At 44.3% G+C, this 19,895-nt stretch overlaps 1 protein-coding gene across 1 annotated transcript in view; it reads right to left on the bottom strand.

Annotated features, from left to right (window-relative positions):
- Positions 1 to 16,895, bottom strand: part of Qpct (glutaminyl-peptide cyclotransferase) — a 30,680-nt gene extending 13,785 nt beyond the window's left edge. Inside the window, exons 1-3 of the mRNA XM_052746330.1 lie at positions 16,443 to 16,895; positions 6,363 to 6,509; positions 562 to 840 (exon numbers count right to left, since the gene is read on the bottom strand). Of these exons, the coding sequence (XP_052602290.1) occupies positions 562 to 840; positions 6,363 to 6,509; positions 16,443 to 16,880 (864 nt within the window). The 5' untranslated portion in view covers positions 16,881 to 16,895. The remainder of the gene's footprint in view (positions 1 to 561; positions 841 to 6,362; positions 6,510 to 16,442) is intronic.
- Between the last annotated feature and the right edge of the window lie 3,000 nt (positions 16,896 to 19,895).

Here is a 19,895-nt window from a genome sequence, read left to right as displayed (position 1 = left end):
AAGCTCTGCTATGCTGTGTAAAACTAAGCCCTGATCCGCAGATGCAACAATAACACATTTCTGTCTTGTGTTTTTCATCTCGGTATGTCTGAATTACCCACATGCTGGAGAAGATCCCCCGCAGCCCTCCCCAACTCCAGAGCCACCCTCTCTCCCCGCAGAAGGTTGTGTGATGTATCACGGCTGTGTAAACAAGGAGAAATAAGCACTGCTCACTATAAAACACAATCCCCACACTTAAGCCTGCTACATCCTTCCTTTTGCTTCATTTTTTGCAAAGAAATGTTATGTTCAATTGAATATATATTCAAGTCTAAGATTTCAGTTAATGAACACACTATCATCTATCTGTGAATTATTGCCCATGGCAGACATTTCAAAGCATGGCATCTTCCAAATACCACTCCTTTGATCTCATATTTTTTTTAACAAATTATTTTAAATTGTACCCCAAAGTTTTGGTTTCCAAATGACCTTCCCCTCCAAGGGTTCTAGAATTCACAAAGTTGCTGCTGATTTTTTTTTTTTTATCTTAGGAGTCAACAAAAAGAAAGCAGATACCTTCAAGGAATGGAGTTTCTTGTCTAAGGCACGAGCTAGCTCCAACATCATTGCGCATGGCACAGCTGAATCTGTGGCTCCCACGAACACTCTGCTGTTCCATCCAGGGAAATACTTGGAGTCATAGTGGCAGGCAAGGACCAGGTGTCGTTTAGCTTCGGGGTTAAGAGTGCTGATGATATTCGAGAAGGTCCGGTACCCATAGGGCGTCTTACTCAAGAAGGTGTCGACTTCCACAACCCACTCAGCCTGAAGTCTCTGAATTCGCTGCATGATGTGCTGCTCAAAACAAACAGTTTCCACTGGTTAGCTGTGTCTCTATAAGCCTATGTGATGCCTTCTTTGGTTGTTCTTGGAAACAGAGTCTCACTCTGTAGCCCAGGCTGGACTGAAACTAAGGCTGCCATTGAGTTTATGCTCCTGCCTTATCATTCCAAACACTGCAATTACTGGTATACATGCTTTGCATGCTTACTGGTAGAAATAACATTGCTACTAATTGTTATTTTAGCTAATAGCAATTTCTCATTGAAAGAAGAGGCCTCTCCCCCTCACTTCTAACCTTTTGCCTACTTACCCATCCCATTCGGTTGTCAATATTTACTAACACTAGCAAGCTGATGTAGATCTTTCTGCATACTTCTCCTTCATTGCACAAACCTCACCACCATACAAGCACATATTTTTGAAAGAGGGAGGGGCGTTCTATTGTAGGAAAAGCAACCTAATTTTACAGAATATTCCATCCTTGTTTTATCCACTTAATTTATCATGGTCAGGGGTCAAATCTACAGGTCAGGGGACAAATTCAGCTCGGCACTCCTAAAGACTACTTCCAATATTTGTAAGAAGCTGAGGTAGTCTGTTTGAGAAATTAAGCATATCAGATCTATTTGCCTCCACTCAAAGGTCTCAAAGAATTACAAATGGCAGCTCTGTCTGTGTGTGTGTGTGTGTGTGTGTGTGTGTGTGTGTGTGTGTGTGTGCCGAGTGCACAGAATGTGCTCCAAGTCCTACAAATGCTTCCTGTGTAGGGGACACTAGGAGAAGATACCTGCACCCACCAGCTGAGCTGGGTTGTAGAGAAAGTTCCCATAGCAACGGATGGCTGGGGATCTGGTCAGGGCCTGCCTAAAGTAAGAATCAAATAAGCAGCTCTGACCCAAGCTTTCTTTCCGTATCCAAGGTAGGTCCAGACCTGAATCTCTCAGCATCACCTCAGGGCCACTTTGGGCCTTCTGAGCAGCACAGTGACTGAAGCAGGAAGTGGAGATAGGAACACCATGCCGGGGACTCAAAGTGTCTTCCTTAAGAACCTAAAATGTATGGTATGACAAGTTACGGCTGAGTTCATTACTAGTTCATCTTGCCTTTTCCCCATCCTTCTTTTTCCTTGGCCTCATTTCTCTCTTTGTATTTCTTCCTTCCCCTCCAGTATTGTGTTCATCTTTGTGAGGTGCCTTATTTAAAAAAAAAATTAATCCTCAAACACAAATTAACCATTATAAAAACTGGCAACTCGTCCCACAATTAACATCTAGAAAGGAGGGACCTTGAGGTAATGAAAAAATTACTCACAATAGCTGGAAACAAATGGGAGGAATTTTTTTTCCTCCCAAGGAAATACAGGATTTTCTATTCTGGCCAAGTCTTGTGTGGCCGGCAGCCTGCTGATGTAACATGACACACAGGCAAAAAGGGCTTTGGACAGAGTAGAGCCGGAAGCTTCCAAGGAGAGGGGAACTTAAACAGAGGGGCGGAGGCTCTAGGGCATACCATCGATCTTGAAAAAGCCAAATAAACAGCCGGATCCCTTTGGTCTGTGCAATCGTTAAGTGAGTCTTTAACCTAAACAGCACTGTGCATCCCTCGACTTCCTTTTCTCTACAGCTCTTCATGCTCTCTTCTCTCCAAGTCATCAAAAGAAACGTCTAAAATCTTCTCACAGCCAGCTTTCATATCGCACTGATTTTGTTATGCCCCACAGTTCCTACACGATGCTTTGCTCACAGTAGTCTATCATCCGGAATAGGAGCTGGCTGTAGCAGTAAATGTGGGTTAATGTCATGAGAACTACGTAAAAATCGCATGATATAGAACATTAGTTGTCTGACTAGAGAGAGAAATCACTGTGCATCTAAGTTTTTCCAAAGAAGATGAAAATGAGTTATCCCTAGACTTTGTTTGACTCCAGAACATCTGGTGTCCAGATGACAAGCCACTCCGTAAAATGGCTTCTTGACACCAATAGTAGCCTGAGAAACAAATTGGGATTTTAAAGTATCTGCTAAAGATTATCTGTTAGCATTGTTCAGAAGCCTCATCCACAACCTCATTTCTCCTATCAGCTTTCAAATTTATTTAGTCTCCGAGTGTCCGCCAGAAGTCTCCAAAGGAGGTTCCCCAAACCACTGCTTTTATCTCGATATCCCTAAGGTTTAAACATCAGTGTCTCCCTGACTCCAAGGGATCAAAGGCTGGCCCTCCAAGAGTGATGAGGGGTGAGGGCTGGACAGTCTATTATCCGGCATTCTGATTCTGGGTGAGCCCATGGGGAAAGTCATTCTAGGTTAACATTCGTAAATGGTCTAATTTAATTCAACTAAAATTCTAATTTTGAGTATCTGAGGAACTGTGACATCAGGAGAGCCTGGAGGAAGTAGATTCTCCAGTACTTGCACTAAGTCTGCAAATGTACAGTTGTCAGGGTTCTGACCCTGATATGGTGGAGATCCAGTTAACTTTTCTCTAGGTTCCTTCTCCCTACGAAGGCTCTGGGGAGGGGATCCAAACTGAAGATACTCCACACAGGGCCCTCCACAGCAGACGGTACACCAGCAACAGGCATACCTTTCACTGAAGTTCAGTTTTGACTTCCCACACTCACTGTGACTCCCTGATTTCTTGGGTTTGTCTTTTTTTTTTTTTTTTTTTTTTTTTTGATTTTTCGAGACAAGGTTTCTCCGGGTAGTTTTTGGTGCCTGTCCTGGATCTCAGTCTGTAGCCCAGGCTGGCCTTGAACTCACAGAGATCCACCTGCCTCTGCCTCCCAAGTGCTGGGATTAAAGGCGTGCGCCACCGCCACCCAGGTTAGAAAAGGATCTTTGTTGTCCTTCGTGAGGATTTGACACCCTTGTGACTTACTTTACTTTCTGTGTCTACACTAGAAATCCCTGAAATGACCCTCCCATTTAACGCCTTTGATTTAATTTGTCTTATAAATAAGTTATATCTTTAAATACAAATATTGAAACAATTCAATAACTAGTCCAGGGCTCATTGACAAAAGATCATAAATGCAGGTCTCAAGATACAGTTCTCCAAAGTACTTCAATCTCTAAGAGAACTCATAATGATGTGCGTCTTTACTGTGACTGCTAGAGCTTTAGATGGATATTTACTTTTGAACATTCTTTTTTTATTTTTAATTTTGTGTATGAATGTGTCTGTGTTGGTGGGGAGAGGGAGGTGTGCAGGTGAGGCCAGAGAGGTTGCCTTTCCCTAGAGCTGGAGTTATAAGCAGTTGCAAGCCACTCAGTGTGAGTGTTAGGAACCATATTTGGTCCTCTGCAAGAGCAGTATGCTCTCTTAACTGCTGAGTCAGCTCTGCAGCCCCTGGATGTATGTCTTTTAAATCATAACAATACTTGTATATGCAATTTATGGCACATATTGCGTACAAGACAGAGCTTCAACAATGCTCATTATGTTTATGGCCTCCCTGAGTCCATAAACAAGGAGCTTGGGCCTCAAGTCTACATATATGTATCTGAGTGTAGACGGCCTTCTAAGTCAATAGCGTGAGAAAATGGGAAAGGTTGAGTCAAGTGAGTGTCATAGCCATGGGTTGTTTCCTAATGAGGAGCTGAGGAATTTGGAAAACAAGAATTTGGACCTTTTAAGAAAATTCTTGCCAGGCGGTGATGGCGCATGTCTTTAATGCCAACACTCAGGGGGCAGAGGCAGGTAAATCTCTGGGAGTTGGAGGCCAGCTTGGTCTATAGAGTGAGTTCCAGGACAGCCAGAACTACAAAGAGAAACCTTGTCTCAAAAGAAGAAAGAAAGAAAGAAAGAAAGAAAGAAAGAAAGAAAGAAAGAAAGAAAGAAAGAAAGAAAGGAAGGAAGGAAGGAAGGAAGGAAGGAAGGAAGGAAGGAAGGAAGGAAGGAAGGAAGGAAGGAAAGAGAAAGAAAGAAAGAAAGAAAGAAAGAAAGAAAGAAAGAAAGAAAGAAAGAAAGAAAGAAAGAAAGAAAGAAAGAAAGAAGAATTCTTAGGACATGGGGCCTTCTGAAGACTGTGAGGTAAACATGTATGTCTCACTCTCCAGTGTGCCACCAGCTGATGCTATTGGGGTTCACTTACCCCAAACCTCCAGTTATTATAGAAAATCAGGCAGATCTGAGTTCAGATTGCTAGTACACACTTAACTGCAAATAACACATCCTGGGAGAGTGAGGCAGGAGGATTACCTCAAGTTTAAGTCCAGCCTGGGCTACATGGTAGGTTCTAGGCCAGCCTGGATTGCAGATTGATACTATCTATCTATCTATCTATCTATCTATCTATCTATCTATCTATCTATATATATATATATATATAAAGAAAGGAAAGAAGGAAGTGAGGGAGGGAAGGATGGAAGTTGGCCATCATCATCATCATCATCATCATCATCATCATCATCATCATCCTGCAGTGTTCCTGAAGGCTTTAAGAACTGTGTTTGTTAGGGTCTCATTAGAGGAGCTATTCAAACAGGAAACAGGAGGCTAAAAAGCCAACAAACATGTCTGTCAAGGCTACCCTTGGGAGACAGAAACTGTGCCGCAGAGAAAGAAGAGTTATGAGCTGGGAGCATGCAGGTCTCTCTAGGCACAGCAGTAGTTGCCAAGGTTTTTGTCTAAGAAGTTGAGAAAGTAGAATATTCAGTAAGAGGCTTTGAGAGGCCAGACTCATTCTTCCCAAGCTGTCCCCTGAATGGGATTAGTTCAAAAAAGCAGACATGGAGAGGTAGGATTTCATGTTGCTCAGGCAGATTGGCACAACACAGAGAAACTCAACGTCTAGCCCAGGTTACAGCTTATTCTACCTTCTATGGCAGTGTCATCCGAACTGCAGCAGGAACATCAACAAACCTAGAAATCAGCTTAGTGGGTCACCATGAGCACTTCCTTCAATTCACAAAACAGAATTTACAATATCCAAGCAAATCACAAGTGACGACCATGAGCAGTTTGCCAAATACTTTCATTACAGCTAAATAGATTGTTATACATCCTTGTCTGTGAAATACACAATAGGTTTCTACTGTGGGTCAAAGTAAAGGTTTGAGAACTCTAGACAGAAGCTAATCACTGTACATACCCCCCATGGAAAAGAAAACCAAACACAATTTCCCACAAGAAGAAAGGAGCTAGCAGTTCAGTGATCCACTCTTGCCCCAGAACTGCCAAGCAAGCACCATGGAAAGCTGTTGAAGTTTGGATTCTAGGGTCCACCAAGGTTGGTTGTCAAGCCAGGAGTGTGTTATTGAAGTGACCAAGCATGGAGGAGTTAGTATCCCATATTATTGCTGCTGTAGCCAAGACAGTGGTTTTCACACACCAACTGATTTTCAGTCCATGGGTATCACTCAATCCAGAATAGACACTTACTCTCAAGTGTTCAACTTTCTTGATTACATCTGATATCTAGATGATGTATCCAGATATTACACATCTCCGAACTTTAGCCATCTTCTTATCATCCCCCACGGTAAAGCAAAGCATTCATTTAAAGCCTTTGGGCGTATGTGCTGTGTTCTCACCTGACGGGCAGAATAGCTTCCAGGTGACCCTGGATAGCGTTCTATCAGCAATGGTCTCAGGTCATTTTGCCACATTGCAGAAATACTGGTGCCTTCTGCAACTTGCTGAAGAGATGAAGAGTTCAAATGTGCTGGTTGGTGGTGGTTCTGCAATTAAATAAAATTATTTAGCCCACATTGCATGTGTTTAAGACAACATGGTACATCTGCGATCTGTAGCTCTAAAACCTCAAAATAAAAGGAACAGGTTTATGTCATATGAGGTAAAGGACTCAACTATAAAACTGGCCCCTTGGATCTTCTAGAATTTGGCAAGTTGTTTTAAAAACAAAATTGACAGTATGCTTTCATTGTGAGAATATTTCACACACTTACAACCTGAGTAACTTAAAATGATTTTTTTGGTTAATTGCATGTAAAACTAAGGTTTAAAAATAACAATTATGGATTGGTGAGATGACTGAGTGGATAAGCACTTGTCAACAAGCATGGAGACTTGAGTTCTATCTCTAGGACTCACATGGTGGATGGAGAGATCTGACTCAAGCAAGTTGTCCTCTGAACTATGCATACACACCATGGTATACATGCACACACACACATACACACACACACACACACACACACACACACACACACACACACACACCATGGTTTATATATACACACACACCATGGTATACTTGTACATATACACATAAATAATTGCAATTTAAAAATTTTTAATAACAGCTATATGTAGTACCAACACTTAGGAGTCAGAAGCATGAAGATCATAAATTTAAGGCTAGCCTGGGCTATACAGACGAACCTTATGTTAAAACAGCAACACAACAAAACCAACCATTATGACACTATTATCTGAAGAAAATGTAAAACTTAGGAAGCTGCGGACAGTAAAGAAACACACTTTACTAGTATGGCTGTTTTGTGAAAGGCAGTGTGGCATTGGTAATTCAGAACTGCCTCTCAGAGAAGTTGGAGGCAAGACTTCCAGCTGCCGTCTATACCGATTCCATGACACCAGGCAGTTCTCTTCATTTATCACTCCCCAGAAAAAAACTAGTAAAGAGATTTGTTCTAGTTCTACTCTATCCAGTACAGGAAGCCACTAGCCACACATGACTATTAGGACTTGAAACGTAGCTAGTAAATTAAGATGTGCGTTAAGTGCAATATACATACCAGGTTTGGGGATTTAGGGTTTTTATTTGTTGTTGAGGGTGTTTTTTGTTTTGTTTTGTTTTTGGTGTTGGTAGTGGTGGTGGTTTTTTGTTTTATTTTTGTTTTTGTTTTTGAGACAGGTCTCACTATGTATCCTTGACTTATCTGGAACTCAATATGTAGACCAGGCTGGCCTCCAACCCTGGGATTAAAGGTGTGTACTACCACACCTGGCAAATATACCAGTTTTTAAGACATTTTGATTTAAAAAAAAAAAGAAATTATGACATTCATATTTTTCTGGTTATATACTGAAACAATTTTTAATATGCTGTAAGTGAAATAATTGTTAAAATTAACTTCACCTTTTACCTTTTAACATAGTTGCCCGAACATTTTAAATTATATTCCTAGGGGCTATATGCTTGGTTATACAGTCATATAAACTCATATGATGCCATGAAAGTAGAAACAAACTGGCTGCTCTTCCATAGGGCCTGGTTTTAATTCCCAGCACCTATATGGTGGCTCATAACCATATAAAACTTCAATCCTAGGGAAATCCAATGCCTTCTTTCAGTTTCTGTGGACATAAGGCACATACATGGTATATAGACAGACATGCAGACAAAACACACATACACACTGTGCTCACTAATTTTGTGTCAACTTGACACAGGCTAGAGTCATCTGAGAAGAGGGAACCCTAAGTGAGAAAAATACCTCCATAAGATTGAGCTGTAGGCAAGCATATAGGGAATTTTCATAATTAGTGATTGTGGGGAGGGCCCAGCCCATGGTGGGTGGTGCCATGGCTAGGCTGGTGGTCCGGTGTTCTATAAGAAAGTGGGCTGAGCAAGCCATGGGAAGCAAGCCAGTAAGCAGCACTCCTCTGAGACCTCTCCATCAACTCCTGCCTTCAGGTTACTGCCCTGTGTGAGTTCCTGCCCTGACTTCCCTCAGTAATGAACTGTTTCCTGGAAGTATAAGCTGAAATAAACCCTTTCCTCCCCAAGTTACTTTGGTCAAGGTTAGTAATCCCAACTACAACACACATAAAAATAAAAACAAGTTTTAAAAATAAAACTATATGTCTGTAATCTATTTCATTTTAAATCTCTCTTTCTCTCCCTCCCCCTTTGTGTGTGTGTGTGTGTGTGTGTGTGTGTGTGTGTGTGTGTGTGTGTGTGTGCATTATGGGACACAGTGTATATGTGGAGGTCAGAAGACTACCTCAGGTGTTGGTCCCCACCTTCCACCTTGTTTAGGACAGGGTTTCTTTGCTGTTTTTGTCCACTGCATACACCAAGCCCGCTGGCTGACAAGCTTCGGGGGCTTTTCCTGTCCCAGGCTCTCATCTCCCCATAGGAGCATTTGGATTACAGACCCTCATACTACTCATCTAGCTCTTACATGCGTTCTGGGGATCTAAACTCATGTCCTCATGCTTGCACAGCAGCGCTTTAACACACTGGGCCTTCTTCCTAATCCTCAGTATCTATTTCTATCAACGTGACTCAGGAGATCGATGACATTCCTCTCTCAACCTGAATTGGACAACTTTCTAACTGGCTGCATAGGAACTCTTTTAAACCATCAGCTAAGTTATCGTACATTCTATTAAAGCTTATAAGACTCTTTAGTGCACTTAGATATGAAAATGAAACTTAAAAAGCTAAACAGACCTAATGTTCAAATGTATATCCTGAATATGACTTTACACATGCTGTATTTTCTTATGGCGCCAACATGAGGAGTCATAAGCATATCAGACATTCGGAGGAAAGTGGTATTCCTCCACAAAGGTTGATCAAATGACTTCTTCCCTAATGAGAATGATGAGGGTGACATAGGACATTGAGTCCTTTGGAATTCAAAACAGAAATTGATGGATAAAAGATTCAGCTAAGCCATATAAACTCATATGATGCCATGAAAGTAGAAAGAAACCCAGGACACAAGGGGAACTAATAAGTGTGTGTAGAAGGCAAGGCTGCAGAGCACAGGGGGTCGACTGTGTCTAAAGTACATTACACATTTGGGTGAAAACGGCCTTATGGGGCCCTACACAACAGACAAGTATATTCCCTAAGCAAATTTGTTATTGAAGCCTTTAAATCCCTTAGCACCCACAGGATCTAAGTCCTCATGTTCGACCTTAAACAGCACTAGAAGAAGGAGGAGGAGGAGGAGGAGGAGGAGCAGAAGAAGAAGGAGGAGGAGGAGGAGGAGGAGAAGGAGAAGAAAAAGGCTGAAGCTAAAAGATGAAAACCACTGAAATGTGAAGTGAACTCCATCACCATGGTTGTTCCTTAACCATCCAAGAAAAACCTGTCTATCTCTCCAGCTGCCTTGCAAGCTCCATGGTGTGCTGCTGGCTCCCACTCATCATGCTTTGGCCATCTAGCATCCAAAGTACCAAGCATCCAGTACCTAGCATCCGGGTACTTTGAGGTCATTATCTCTTAGGGTCTTGGCATCCCAGCAAGGCAGTCTGCCCTTCAGACTGTTTCTCTTTCTCTTCACCTTCAAAACTCCTTCAGCCTGAAGGCCATTTCTCAGGGGTTGTATTTCATGTCTGCATTTCCTATAAGTCACAAGCTCTAGGAGGGCTAGAATTGTCTCCTAGTCATCTGTCTCTCCCGAGTGTCACAAGGGCATGGTTCACATGGAGCATCCAGTAACTGCTGGGTCATTTCAAGTCATGGACAGATAAACTAAGCATTTTTCTAAAACTATCTTGGCTATAAACAGGTTTACATAGTAGAAAAGTAAAATTCACATCTCTGTCTTCATAAACACTAAGCCAGCTGAATGCATATGCAGCTATAAAAGTCAGAAGAGACCTGTGGCTATGTCCCAGTTCGGGGGGTTACCTGTTGCAAGGGGGCAAGACATTTCCTAGTTCCGTGTTTGTGAGCTTTATTCTTTTTTTAGTTTCTGCTCGATGCTTCTGGCAATTCACAGCTCATTGGCCCGGGGCAGTCACAGTGACAAATGAGAACTCCATGTCAAAATCTGTGTCAGGGTCCAGCAAGATGTGCCTGTGGTTAAAGGTGTTTGCTGCCAAGCCTGATGACCTGAGTCCAATCCCCAGATTCTATATTATAGGAGAGAACTGATTCCAGCAAGTTGTCCTTACACACACACACACACACACACACACACACACACACACACACACACACACACACACTGCATAAATTAATGGATAGACATTCTTATTTACACAACCATTTTATCAGCGGCTCCTTTTCTAGTCATTATGCATTGCTCCACCCCAGAGCCAACCTAGTCACTGTGGCCAGAGTTCTTCACTTCATGTCCACAGTGAAAAGAAATCAAAGTTACGTTTAAATGCATGCTTTATAGACGCTTGAAAAAAAAAATCTCGAAAGACAAGAAAAACAAGAATAAAATAAACATCCCTCCAGCATCTCTATATTAGTTCCTTTTCACATTGCTGTGGCACAAAACCGAACAAAAACAATTTAAGAAATGAAGGGTTCGGTTTGCTCAGTTTGAAGGCCCTCGATGCAGAGAAAACATGGCGGCTGGCTGGCACATGAGACAGCGGGTCACATATCCACAGTCAGGAAGCAGAGGGAGGTGAATGTTGCTACTTTGCTTGTTTGTATCTTTCCGTCCAGTCTAGGACTCTACCCTGCGAAATGGTGCCACTCACATTTAGGATGTGTCTTTCCCACCTTGGCTAACCCAGTCTAGGAACTCCTCCACAGACCGGCACGGAGGTTTGTCTCCTCCGTAGATCTACGCTCTGTCAAATTGTTGATCCGCATTTAAGCATCACACCCTCGAACTGCAGAAGAAACTGTGTATGAAAGCTACCTGACAAGTAATTCTTAGTAGCTGATAGTAAGTTCAGCAGACAGACCCACGGATGCTCCTGAATACGGAGACTTTCAAGTACTCATCGGCTCTTCAACCTCCTGAGCTAAACTGCAAAAATGGTTGATTTCATAAGTGCGCTTCAATAAAGAGCCCCCCCCCCTTCTTTCTGGGACCAGATGCATCTGCAGAATCACAGAAAAAAACAAACTTCCCGGCTCTTGAAGAATGCTTAAAGCAAAACGACCACAGTCAATTATGCAAGCCCCTTGATTCACAAAAAGCCACCTCAGGAAAAGCATACAGCTCATTCATGCTAAACAGCGCACCTTCAACTAAAGTAGCGATTCTCAACCTTTGGGGCTCAAATGACCCTTTCACGGGGGTTGCCTAAAACCATCGGAAAGCACAGATACTTACATTACGGTTCATAACCGTAGCAAAAATTACAGTTATGAAACAGCAACAAAAATAAATTTTATGTTTGGGGGTCACCGCCACATAACAAACTGTATTAAAGGGTCACAGCATTAGGAAGGTGGAGAACCACTGGACTAAAGGAATCTTACTCTGAGAACTCACTAGCTACAATAACTTGTTTCGAAACAAGAATAAGAAAGAAGAGGAAAGTGGGAAGAAAGGGTAGACTCAGAGGACAGTAGCTGAACGTAACACAATGTTGAAGCTGGGTGTGGAGGTGCACACCTGTGACCCCAGGACTCCCATGCCAGAGACAGGAGAATCACTACAAGTCTGAAGCCAGCCTGATCAACACGGTGAGTTCCAGGCCTATGGCAGGGCTGTACAGTGATACTCTGCTCCCAACCAAACAACCAAACCCAAACAGCGTTAAGCCCAATGGCAATGTAAACCCCGAGCTTATTCTAGGTTTATTTCAATGGAAAGGTACTTTGGCAGTTTCTGTTGGTGCCAACATTCTCAGAGGAGCCAGGCTCTGTTACAGCCCTGGCCTTGTCTTTTCATCCAGGCAGAAAGGACAATGAAGTCTGCTCTAGGTGACAAGAATCTTTCAGCTAAAAACAGAACTGTGAAGCAGATAGCCTGAAACATCTCCTGCCTAATCACACGGTCCCAGGCCCGAGGGTTTCGTTACATAATTTGGAGAGGTGGCCTAGCTCGAAGAGGGAATAAAAGTTTTAAAAGACTGAATGTAAAGGAGATCGTTACAGAAATACAGCCAGTTCAAGCTTCTGCTTTTATGAGCATTCCAGACAGTCTTCAGATTAAACTTTTGCTACCTGTAAGTTCCATTCAGCCAGCACTTAGGAAATGTGTGTGGGAGCCACAGATGGTAAAAATGCAGAAGGAAAGGAGTTGGACACTGACCAAGATACTGCCTTTTTGTCCAGTGGGAAGAGGTTTGCTTCTGAAAATCAGAACAGAGAGGGAAATACAACAACCAACAGACCAATCCCAGCTCCTCCTTTAGCAGTTATGCCTAAGAAAAGTTTCCTAGTGTGTAAAACAGACACCACAGTCCTTATCCACTGGACAGTAGAGACTCCAAGACGACAGTTGTTAGTTTTTCTCATCTCCTAACACCCAGGTCCTCACTGACCCCTCTGTCCCTGCCTTGAAGTCTCCTGCTTCCAGAAAAGTCACATAGATGGAAAGGTGGATGGGTAAAAGAGCTTAGAGCCATGGAGGAGGGGAACTCCTTTTAGAATAAGATGTGGTGCAGAAGCAGAAGCATGGGAAATGTTGCAGCGAGCAGTTCACGGTTTTCGAGAGCCTCCTCTGGGTACTTCAAAACCTTTACCTCTCTACTTCTAGCATGGCTTGAATGTTCCTGCCTCGCCTTTGTCACAATAAAGGTTGTTCTCCCAGTTAAAATACATTGCATCTCAGCTTGATTTGACAGAGATTTGCAAGCAACCTCAACGTTCAAGGCAAAGAAATAAATTATCAACTGAGGATGGTTTCGCCATCATCAAGTTATGCTTTTAGCGAATTTTATCAGCTTACCGCAAGATTCAGGGCATGCTATTAATCATATTAAACCGTGTGTACAATTATGAACTCTACAGCAAAATACTTACGTTTATTTATTTATTTATTTATTTATTTATTTATTTATTTATTTATGGTTTATTTGAGACAGGGTCTCTCTGTCTCAAAAGGAAAGCTTTGTGCCTTTCCTGGATCTCACTCTGTAGACCAGGCTGGCCTCGAACTCACGGAGATCCGCCTGGCTCTGCCTCCGAAGTGCTGGGATTAAAGGTGTGCGCCACCACCGCCCGGCTACGTATATTTATTTTAAAACAATTAAAATGTGTTGAGCCTTTAAGGTAAGCTAGCCACTGCACTGTTAGCATACACTCATTGGATCCTGAAAATAACCTGAAATGTAACATTGTTACTCATCTCTATAAATGTATATCTGTGTGTGTGTGTGTGTGTGTGTGTGTGTGTGTGTGTGTGTGTGCTCGAGAGTGCATAACACCCAAAAGATTAAAAGGAATTATCCAAAGGATGAGATTGTGGGTGGTGTTAGTTTTCTTTTTAGAATACTTTTTCCGGTATTTTTGAAGTTTTCTAGGATGAGCACATGTCACATTCACAACTAGGGACACTTCAAGGGAAGCTGCACCGCTTAGCTTCTTAAACCTAGCACTCCTTTTAAAACATAGGAAGCCCTTGAACAGCTAGTAGTTCCCGTCTAAAGGAGAACTAATCTGATGACATTATTTTTGCAACAACTAAGCCAAAAGAATGGGTCTGGAGTATCAAAACAGGGCTGGGGGTGGGGGAGGGGTGGGATTCAGGAACAGTCCTTCTAGATATGCATCGACCTTCCGGCATCAAGATGACTTTAAAACTGGAGCAGGGAGGTCCAGGAACTGGAGTCTAGGGGTGGGAGAAGAAAAGATGCCCCAAACGTGCTTCCGGATTCAGAATGCCACTTGGGGTCCACTTGGCCCAGAGAGATAGGGTTAGGGTTAAGGTAAGATTGAAAAAAGCTCTTTCTCTGTCCTCCAACCCACACATCAACACACACACACACACACACACACACACACACACACACACACACACACTCCTGGGCTATCTAGACACTGTTTCTGGGTCAGCCAATACTTGTCTACCTTAAAAGAGAGAGAGAGTGTGTGAAAAGGAACAGGGAAGAACAGAGCTTAAGCCAAACTCTAGCACCTCAGTTCACTAGCTTAATAATCCTGTTTCCTGGTCTCTAAATGGAGATAAACTCACTCTTCCACAGAGTACTGTGAAATTCGAGCAAGATGGTTTTACATGTCTGACAACTGGTACCCTCCTGTCAATACCCTTTAATATACATACATCCAGCTGGGGGTGTAATCATTTATAATGTTTCTATGAAAGGTTTCCAGGCTTCGAATCATTAAATCATGGTTCTAAACCCAGCCATAAACTGGGGTTGATCTGCTTTTGCCCATTAGATGCCCACTAAAAGAGACACACCTTTATTTCCAAACAAAGGCAATGGATTTCAAAACGGATGTTTTCCTTATCACACGTCTCCTGTCAGCGGACCTGTGCACCAAGAGCACACCTCATCTGATTAAAACAGTCAACTGTCATAAAAGGCAGGAAGGCACGTATTTTAGTGTGGCCTGACTCATCTCCCTGGCTACGAAGTGTAGCTGGCTGCCCAGAAGACTTTATGAACAGGAGCAGGAGGAGCTATTAGCCGAGAAATGTCATGGCTGACTGTCACTTGTGTCTTTTGAATGTTTACTTTCCCAGTGAAACCGTCCCTAGCAGCTTCTTAAAATAAAGGAAATAGAAATTCACATTTCAGGAGACATTTCTCAAAAGTTCAGCCCTCATTAGTTCAAAACATTTTAAGAATCACAGAAGAGTCTCCCACCTAGAAACATCCCTGCCTACCACTCGTGTCCACAGACAGACCCTGGGTGTGGCTGGGCTCCTTCTAACCCATTTAGATCTGTCTTAAAGACACATTTGGCCTGATGCCATATTCTGGTTTTAATATTCCCTTCCCAATGCTTGACCTCCCAAGTACTCCAAAACAGCTGAAGAAGAGGATTTTGCTCAATTGCTTGGGCAGCACTTTGGAGCCTCTGTGGGAAATTGTTTTACTCATCCTGGAGTGCCTGGAGTCGGCTTCCCTCACCCACGCTAGGCTCCTGGTGTAAACGGGGGTCTGTTGGGGAGTCCTGAAGGGAAGTTGGCTAAGCCCGAGCTCACCTGAAGTGGGCCATTCATAAACGTGTGCCTGAGACTAACTGGGAATGAACATTTCAGACGTTCAGAAACGCGGAGAGCTTTTAAAACAGTCATTTAAGTAATGTTGTCGAAAGTTTATATCCCTAGACTGCTGCCGCTCATGGTTTCTTTAAAGGCATACCATTTTACTCCCAAACCATCAACATTGGCACAGCCCTTAGCAATTTCATGACTTCAAAACTGTTGAGCAAGAAAAGGAAGTAATTGTGAATCTATTTTCTACACACAGAGGAGACTTGGCAAATCATTTGTATTCTGAATCCCTTAAATGAGATTTCCACAACTCAGTTCATTTATCCGAAAACACCATGCGCCTCTTTTAAATTTAAATATCTGACAATACGTTGACGCTGAGTCCACAAGGAAACTCAATCCCCACTGAGCATCCTTGAAGGCAGTAGTTGGGGATTCGCGGGCACACACACCCCTCCCTCACTAGTCTAGGCACCCAGGAGCTCGGCGAGAGCAGGGATCGCTGGCCTCCAGGGTCTCCAGCGGGCGGTGGCACCCCCATGCCCCTGTTCTTGCACACTTGCTTATCAGCACCCCCATCATAGCGCTGCCAAAGGGAGGCGGGTGACATCACCCAGCCCCCAGGCGTCTCCAGCGCAGCCCCGAGACCTGCCCTGGCCCTGGCGCCCAGGCTTGGGAAAGAGAGCGCTAGCTCCCAGGTGCGGGGTGGGGACTGGACCCTAGGCAGGGGGACAGCATCCCTGACCCCCGCCCTCCCCCTAGTGCAGCAAGAGATGGCCCAGTCCCGGGTCTTGGCACCCTCCAAGAGCCACTCAAGCGCAGCATACTGAAGCGGCCCCTCACCTTCTCCATGGTCCAGGGAGTGGTGTCGGGACTCTGAGTCCCGGCTGTCAGGCACAAGACAGCCGCCAGCAGCAGCAGCAGCAGCAGCAGCAGCAGGTGGAGGGTGCCCGCGACGCGCCCGCTGTCGCCGCCTGCCATCTCTGCAAGAGTGTGTGGGCGCGGATTCCCCGGGCCGCCGGCGGTCACGAGCCCGGGAACGCGCGTCGTCGTCGGTCGCCTTCCCCCTTCTCCACCCTTGGGTTGACTGTGCCCGCCTCCCCATCGCCTCCGGTGGCCTCCCGCTGCGCTGCGCCGGCAGAAGCCAGCAGCAGCCCTCCGCCCCCCCAGACGCCAGCAAGCCAGGGGACTGGGCTGCCCCGGGTGACACGAGCTTCGGAATCCAAGGAACAAAGAAGGCCACTTCCTTATCTTGGAGAGGATGAAAGGAAGAAAGAGCATAGGAGAGTCTTTTCTATGATCCCCAGCGCCATACGAGGGAGTAACAGAAAGGAAAGGGGTTTAACAGGCCCTGGGGGCTGTCAGTGGGTTTGGGCATCTCTTCATGGATGAGGTTCAGACAGACTCGGTATTTGTACAATGCTCTGTAACAGGCACCGTCCCAGGTTCCTTCTAGGCGCCCCTATCTAATCTGCTCACCCCATTCAACACTTGTGGAAACTGGGACCTCCCTGGAGAAAGCCTGGAGTGGAAGCCCCCAGGAAACGTGTTTCCCCCAGAAGCTACCATTTCCATCTTGTGTGTCTTTTCCCGCAAATAGTAACCGTTCCTTTAGGAGACAGACCACCGTCTCCCCAAATTGACAAGCAAGGTTGAAGTAATTACTGAAGCATAAGACATTTAAAATATTATAGTGACTCCGAGGGCAATTACTTCTTAATGACTGTCTCCAAAAGAAAAGGCCTAAGTCAAATTTTAGGTGGCCCTCTACTTTCACAGGGTCTACATCGGGCATTCAACTAACCACAATTCGAAAATAATGGGGTTTTTTTGGGGGGGTATTGTTTGTTTTGTTTTTTGAGACAAGGTTTCTGTGTGTAACAGCTCTGACTGTTCTGGAAGTCACTCTGTAGCCCAGGCTGGCCTCAAACTTACAAAGAGCCATCTGCCTCTTCCTCCTGAGTGCTGAGATTAAAGTCGAGTGAAGCCACCTCACCCCCTCACCCCAGCAAATAACGGGGGTTTGTATCTGCGCTGGATGTGAACAGCCCCCCCATATTCCGTAAAGAATATTAATACCTATTTGCCTGGCATTAACTGTTATAAGCAATCTATGGCTGATTTAAAGTCTATGGAAGGATTCCGTTTTATATACAAATGTTATGCCATCTGAATACAAGGGATTGCACATCTGTGGATTAGGATATATAGAGAGTAATACTAGAAGCAATCGCCTGCGGACACTGGGGGGAATGATCTTTTTTTTTTTTTCTTCATAAGTCATTATTATCCAGATAATCCCATTTTAAATCTAAAAACGAACAAACAACCTGGCTGGCCATGGTTTCAGTGTAAAGCACATTTGTTCAGTCCCCAATACACGGGAGAAGGGGAACAGAACTGGCAGAACAGTTTAGTGGGAGAGTACTTTGAACCTTGGCTCAGTTCGCAGTACTGCAGAAAAGAAAGATGGGGGTGGAGTGTAGTATGTCTGTAAGTTTCTGGCCTAAAGTGTGAGGGTGATTTCTTCTTCCACAGTGAGGATAAGAGTCCCTTCTGTCCCTAGCTGGCTCTCAGCTACACAGAGCTCCTAGAAAAACCAGAACAAAGGCATGAGGAAGGATTTCCTAGCGATCAAAGTTGATGGTAATGAAATCTGTCAGAAGCACACATGCACACACACACACACAGACACGCAGGCACACACAGACATAGGCACAGACAGACAGACACACACACACCTTCCTTGGCTGCAGGGTGTTTTTAAGAAGAGGACAAGCTAGGGACACAGTCCTGCCACTGTCTGGAGCTGCAGGGGAAAACAGGGTGGAGGTGTCTCTTTGCTCATCTACAAGATTGCTATAACTATATTCCAGCCTGGGGTTTGAGTGGCAGTTTAAATATCCAGGCCTGACTAATGGGAGGCAGTTTCCTTGGGACATCCAAGGACAGTTCTCATAATCAGACCACCTTAGAAGCTTCTTTTGGTTCAGTATTCGGAATACTACCACTACCAACAGCTCCCAGTATATTTCCTCTCTCTGACTAAGCCAACTGAGAAATAGTAGGTTTCCTAAATGGTTAAGGAGTGAAAAAACTATCTTGCTTACCTTATTGCCTTCTGTTTTCACAATATGACTCCTTTGAGAGAGAGAAGGCAGAAATGCCAAGCCTCTATATGAAAGAAAATGTGAACCACCATGGCATGCTAAGTCAAAGCCATTCAAAATAAAACTGTGGAATTACTTAAGCTAAAACGTTAACACATCGCTTAGCAATGGTCCCTTCTCCCTGGAGTTCTCTGATTTGGGTTCTATTTTTCAGTCAAGTGCTCTTGCAGTTTGGCATCCACAGGAAGCAGACTCTGAAGCAGTTTAGAAAGTGGGATGTGTTTGGGGAGTGCCCTTGGGACAAACCCTCATGGGAGGAACAGGAGAGCGCAGGGGGAGAAGTCCAAGTGCGACCCTGGCACCATTAGGAAGCCACAGGGCTGCAACAGCGGTCGTGGTTGTCCTGTGATGGGCCTAAATGGTTGGGGCTTCATCACCCCACCTCGATGGAGGGAATTCTGCAAGGGGCTGGGCTGCCAAGAGAGCTGCAGCCAGCAGCACTCCCAACAGCTGGCAGTGCATGTCTATACAGCCAAATGTACTCAAGCGCATTGGAAACAAATGTTGGAACTTGTACGTGCTTTAGATATTTCATGTAGTGACTGATTTCGATCAATCGTGAGTTTTCGCTCCTTTAAAAACTTTCCTTACAACCTCCCACAAATCTACAAATCCCTACCTTCCTCATTCACAGCTCTTGATCCTTTTGTGGGGGTGGGGGAGGGGCGGTGAAGTTTATTGATGGCTCCCTAAGCCCCTCTCCCCCCACTTCTCCTGGAGATCTGAGATGGACACTGTGAAGGGGGATGCTCAGTGTGTTAGGGGCTGAGTTGGGACAGGGTGGCCCAGGGCTTCTTGCTCCTTGGAAATCACATGGGCCATGAGGTCCATCACCCTGTTGTGGTAGCCATATTCTTTGCCATTATCAGGAAATGAACTTTACAACGTTGTTGTCGAGTGCCACAGACTGGCCCATCGTGGGTACCACGACCGTAGGGGGACCAGAGCTTGGGTAGTCAGGAAGGCAAGGATTTGGCGAATGACAGACAGACAACACACTCAGAAGTGGTTTGAATCTGTTGTAATTTTACTTCTGTAAATCAGTAGTTTATATACAGAAAACTATCAAGTCATACAAGGAACAGCAAGAGCTTGGCAATAATTCCATTACATCACCTTTAAAAAA

Source organism: Peromyscus californicus, unplaced genomic scaffold (assembly GCF_007827085.1).
Source record: "Peromyscus californicus insignis strain IS unplaced genomic scaffold, ASM782708v3 Scaffold_1__1_contigs__length_55948999, whole genome shotgun sequence".
Classification (NCBI taxonomy): Eukaryota; Metazoa; Chordata; class Mammalia; order Rodentia; family Cricetidae; genus Peromyscus; species Peromyscus californicus.
The sequence above is the reverse complement of the archived record's forward strand: the minus strand, read 5'-3'. Positions and strand labels throughout refer to the sequence as shown.